Here is a 4780-nt window from a genome sequence, read left to right as displayed (position 1 = left end):
GCGCGGCCTCGTCGCGGCCCGCGACCGCGCCGATACGCTCGCTTTGAGAGCCGTCGGTCACCGCGCGTCGCAGCGGCGGGGAAACGAAGCTTCTCCGTTCACCGTCGCACCCGCACCGCCGGTCCCCAACATACAGATGCTTCACCAAGCGCCTTTGAAGCTTCGTTTTCCCATCACGAGCGCGTCGGGATCGCCGACGATCTTGCGTGCCGTCCAACGGCCCGTACGGCGGGCGACGCGAGGTTTTGTTCCGGCGCTTTGCGCGAGAGACTCACATTTCTCAGGCGGCGTCACGGTGATGGTCTGCGCCGTGAACTCCTCGTCAAAGTACCTGGTGTCCGTCTCCGACGTCACCTGAGGCTTGAATGGAGGAAGCGTCTGCGGCGGGAGGACGGCGTCAAGGATCCCGCGTCCGGTCGGGCATTCAACGGAGGCGCGCGCGCGCGGCCGCACCTTTTTGTCGTACACGTGCTGCCAGTCGACGCCGGAAAAGAAAGCGTGCCTCATGATGTCTTTGGCGTCCTCCGGTCCGCCGCCGAGCCTAGTTCCGGCCAAAAAGAAAGAAAAGCACACGTTTGGCAAGCGAAACGGGATCCAAGACAACGCGGCGCTCGGACAACACGGTCAAAGTGAATTTCAAGCGCAACACAAAGTCAAAAGCAACTCCGACCGCCAAACTCTTGTCACCCTGCTTTGACCTTTTTCGATGAATCCCTTCGATTCTCATTTTGGAAGCGCGATGCGGTGTTCTTGTGTGTGCGTTTGGTCCCCTTTCCTTTTGGACCCGACGCGCACAAACCGTTTGTTGGGGTCCTTGATGAGGAGTCCCGAAAGCAGCGACTTGGCGTCGGCCGAGAGCGTGCGCGGGAACTTGATGTCCTCCATCAGGATGAGCTCAAAGAGCTTCTCGTGGTCCTGGTTGTAGAAGGGCAGCCGGCCGCACATCATCTCGTACGTCACCACGCCCAGGCCCCACCAGTCCACCGCTCGCCCGTAGTCGTTGTCCTCCAGCACCTGACCGCAGCGTGCACGGAGACATCAGGTTTTGCTTTGGGGGGCTTTGCCGGAGCCGTCGCGGACCTCGACTGGCTGCCGGACGGCGAAACAAAAATGACCGACCGCGTGGAAAATGTCGACGCAAAGCTTCCAGGCGGAGATTTGGCCTTCCCCTTTTTTCTTGAGCGCGCAATCTATTTCTGATCAAGTATCTGTCGTGATACGAGGCAAGTTTTGGGCCCCGGTGAAGACTGCCAAAAGAAAATAAGCCCAAGGCCCTTCCGCATCCCGATCGGCTTTGTTTTCATTGCTTTGATTCGACTTGGATCGCGGCCCTCACGATGGTTTTGTTTTTTTAGAGAGAGCGATTTCGCGCCGCAGCGGCAAGAGGCCGCCGACTCGCACGCACCTCACTTTGGATCTCCCTTTGAGCGGCAACTTCAGCTCGACGGCCTACAAGCCACGTGAAAAACGTCAGGTGTCGTCGGTCTTCCCGAAAAGCCGCAAACGCCAACGCCGCGGCGGCCGCTCGGCTCAACGTGGCGCAAAATCAAGGCAAAATGTTCTTTGACGCCGCGTTTTCTTGCTCTTTTTACGAGACATCTGCTTTGCATTCTGCACGTGTGCATTTATTTTATTGGCATGAAAGCGCCCACGGTGGCAAAGAAGAAGAAGAAGAAGAACGAGCGGACAGATGAGCCAGGAGATAAAGCGCAAGCGAGTCAATATGGCGCCAAGCAAGGTGGCTGCAGGGGAGCATTAAAAGAAGAAGAAAAAAAAGAAGCCGGGATGGCAAACGTCAGCGGGCGGCGGGTCTTCAGAGGACGAAAAGGACGTCCCCGGATGGAGAAGGCGGGTCGCGGCCGCGCGGCGACTCCATCAAAGCGGTCTCGCGCGCTCGGCCCGCTCCCGCCTCGTCCATCTGCGCCGCCTTCATCCCGTCGCGAGCGAGGCCGAGGTCCTTCAGGTGCTCATTAACATCACGAGCCGATTCGCACGTGACGCCACGACGAGCGCGAGTCTGAGCGCGCGAGCGTGTGAGTGTGAGTGCGTGGTGACGGACAGCCCGGCGCGGTTGGAGAGCGTCCAGAGCGGCATATGCCGGACAATAACAAGAAGAAGAAGACGTCTTCTCACCGTTAAGAATAATGGAGCGGGCCGGGCCGGCGCGCGCCAACCAGCCTTTAGCGGCCGACAGCCGTTGCCTAATGACGCTCGGCAACTCCAGGCGACGTCGGCACGACTGGAACGTGAGCTCCGCGGATTCAATAGCTTCCTATTCTTTCATCTCTACGGCTGCACATCAGACCGAGAGTGGCTTGGTCGAATACCTCGCTGCTCTCTGCGAGATCTATTTCTTATTAAAAAAAAAAAAAGAAGTTTGAAAAAAAATACGGTGGTGTTTTTTAAGCACACGTTTGAATGTCATGATCAGATTCCACTTTTGGAGATGCAAATGGAGCATCTTGAACAAGAACAGCATATGGAAATCAGGAAATCAATACTGTCGATTGAGATTTGCTCCGAAACTTGTGAGGCAGGCACACCGGCTTGGATTTCAGGATTTGCGGCGGGCGGCCGACAGGAAAATGAGGAGAGGCCAAACGTCGGTCACCAAGCCGGGCCCTCGAAAGCCGCCATCCATTCAGAGTCACAGACGCGCGCGCGGCGCTCTCCTTCCACGACGGCGCGGCTTCGCAAAGACGCCGCTCGTTAACGCCTTTTCTCATCAAATAAGCGGCGAGCCCGCCGACGCGGGAAGCGGCCAAATGACAATGGCGTAACCCTGAGATATTTCCTCTGTCTTCTCATCTCCGTCTGTCTGGAGCCCCCACCGGCGAGCCCCCGAGTCCCCCATTCTCTGTTTAATCCCAGCTACTTTGCATCTCTGGAACTTGGCTCCGAGCACATTGTGTTATTTTTACACGCGGGCGGGCGAGCAGAGCGTGCGTGCGGCGGCGGTGTAGATTTCCAGCTTTTTTCCGAGCACCTTCCTCCAACCTCGCCCATCTGCCGCCATCTGCCTCACTTTAGCCCGCACTTTCTACTGCGACACACACACACATGCACGCACGCGCGCGCACACAGGCGTATAAACGCACATCCTGTGAAAAATAACTAGCAGCCTCCAATCAGCTTTTGGCACACAAAGGAAGGCTCTTGAAAAAAACCCAAAACGCAGAAAATGCGGCGCCAAATTGTCCTCGCTACTTTTTCAAGTGGGATGCGCGCCGCCGCGCCGCACCGCGCCGCGCCGCGCCGCTCCCCTGCCGCCTCGGTCCCCGCATCGCTTGCCACGGTGATCCGGTGGCCTTGGCGCTGGATGGACGCTGGCTAAAAGAAACCGGGAGCACTTCACGCTCTTTCCAATTTAGCCGCCGCGTTTAAAATGCGCCGAGGAGGTGTCATTCTCGCTCGGTCAATACGGACCATCGATTCGGTACGCCGACACAAGGAAGGTATGGAAAAGGCCTGGACAAAACGATGAGGACGTGGGGGGGCAGGAGAGAAAAAATGCCTTGGACAACATGAACAGTCATTTGTCATTTTTGGCTATCGAGATCTTTTTTTTTGAGGGGCGCGGGCTGAATTGAATTCCAACACGCGGCTCAATGATTGACAGGTTAGCCCGTCCGCCCGATGATGCAGAGCGAGCGTGTTTGATTGCGGGCCCCGGCCTGCCCGCGTGGAGTTTGCATGTTGGCCCGCGTGGCTTTTCTCCGGGTCCTCCGGTTTCCTCCCACGTTCCCCCCGGCAATTTCCAACTGTGCCGTTGCCCTTGGCTTCAAGTTTGTATTTTCTCGGTGCAAAATATGAGTGCCGAAAGAAAGACCTTCAATCCCACCAGTGCGGTGTATGTTTGGAAAAGCCGCCCCGGTGTTGGCTCTCACGAGATTGTGCAGGCGCGCCTCGTGCTGTGTCTGCGTTCAAGGAGCCGTGCGAGTGGTGCCAGCGATACCTCGGGCGCCAAGTACTCGGGCGTGCCGCAGAAGGTCTTCATGGTGGCCGCGTCCGTGATGCCTTCCTTGCACAGGCCGAAGTCGGTGATCTTGATGTGGCCGTCTTTACTGCGCATCAGGTTCTCCAGCTGGGAGGAGCGCGCGCGCGCGCACACACACACACACACACACAACATATATTCCTGAAACGCATTTAATTCTTGTCACATGATTATTTTTCTTTATTTCTTGATCTTGTAATATATCTTGATCTATATTTATCGACCAAAGATTCCAGGTATTTTTCCATGGTTCCAACTTTTTGTGGGGAAAAATGCGACCAGATTGCGGTGATTGACTGAGAGCAGAGCGCCGATGTTTACCTTGAGGTCGCGGTACACGATCTTGGCCGAGTGCAGGTAGTCGAGCGCCGAGACGATCTCGGCGCCGTAGAAGCGCGTGCGCTCCTCGGAGAACACCCGCTCTCTGGATAAGTGGAAAAACAGCTGTGGGGAAAAGGCGGGTGGGGGGGAGGGGTGGCGCAGCAATAATTACTGATTTATTGGAGGAAATTAGCACAACACAAACTGTCTGCCCGCACCATATTGAGATGATAGATGGCGGAGGGGAGGGCGAGCGCGTCAAGTGGAAAAGGGGAGGTGGGGGGGGGGGTCCCTCCGAGGAGGGCGGGTGGATGGAGGCACTCAGCAGCTGGCACCTCGTCTACAACCGCCCCCCCCCCCACCCACCTCAGGCGAGGCTGACGAAGCGCTGGCGTGGATTTGGGCAACGGGGGCCAAACGGAGGGTTTAATCCATACGCCAGTTAAGTTAAAGGGAGGCGGC

At 57.1% G+C, this 4780-nt stretch overlaps 1 protein-coding gene across 3 annotated transcripts in view; it reads right to left on the bottom strand.

The window, feature by feature from the left end:
- akt3a (v-akt murine thymoma viral oncogene homolog 3a) overlaps nucleotides 1–4780 on the bottom strand; it is a 32652-nt gene that overhangs the window by 4108 nt on the left and 23764 nt on the right. For all 3 annotated transcript variants that reach the window (XM_019860306.1, XM_019860307.1, XM_019860308.1), the window contains 5 exons: nucleotides 4319–4441; nucleotides 3956–4084; nucleotides 800–1014; nucleotides 454–541; nucleotides 276–378 (listed from right to left, as the gene is read on the bottom strand). In XM_019860306.1, coding sequence (XP_019715865.1) covers nucleotides 276–378; nucleotides 454–541; nucleotides 800–1014; nucleotides 3956–4084; nucleotides 4319–4441 — 658 coding nt within the window. The remainder of the gene's footprint in view (nucleotides 1–275; nucleotides 379–453; nucleotides 542–799; nucleotides 1015–3955; nucleotides 4085–4318; nucleotides 4442–4780) is intronic.

Source organism: Hippocampus comes, unplaced genomic scaffold (genome assembly GCF_001891065.2).
Source record: "Hippocampus comes isolate QL1 unplaced genomic scaffold, H_comes_QL1_v1.1 scaffold39, whole genome shotgun sequence".
In the NCBI taxonomy this organism is placed as follows: Eukaryota; Metazoa; Chordata; class Actinopteri; order Syngnathiformes; family Syngnathidae; genus Hippocampus; species Hippocampus comes.
Note: the sequence above shows the minus strand (reverse complement) of the source record. Positions and strands in the feature narration are given on the sequence as shown.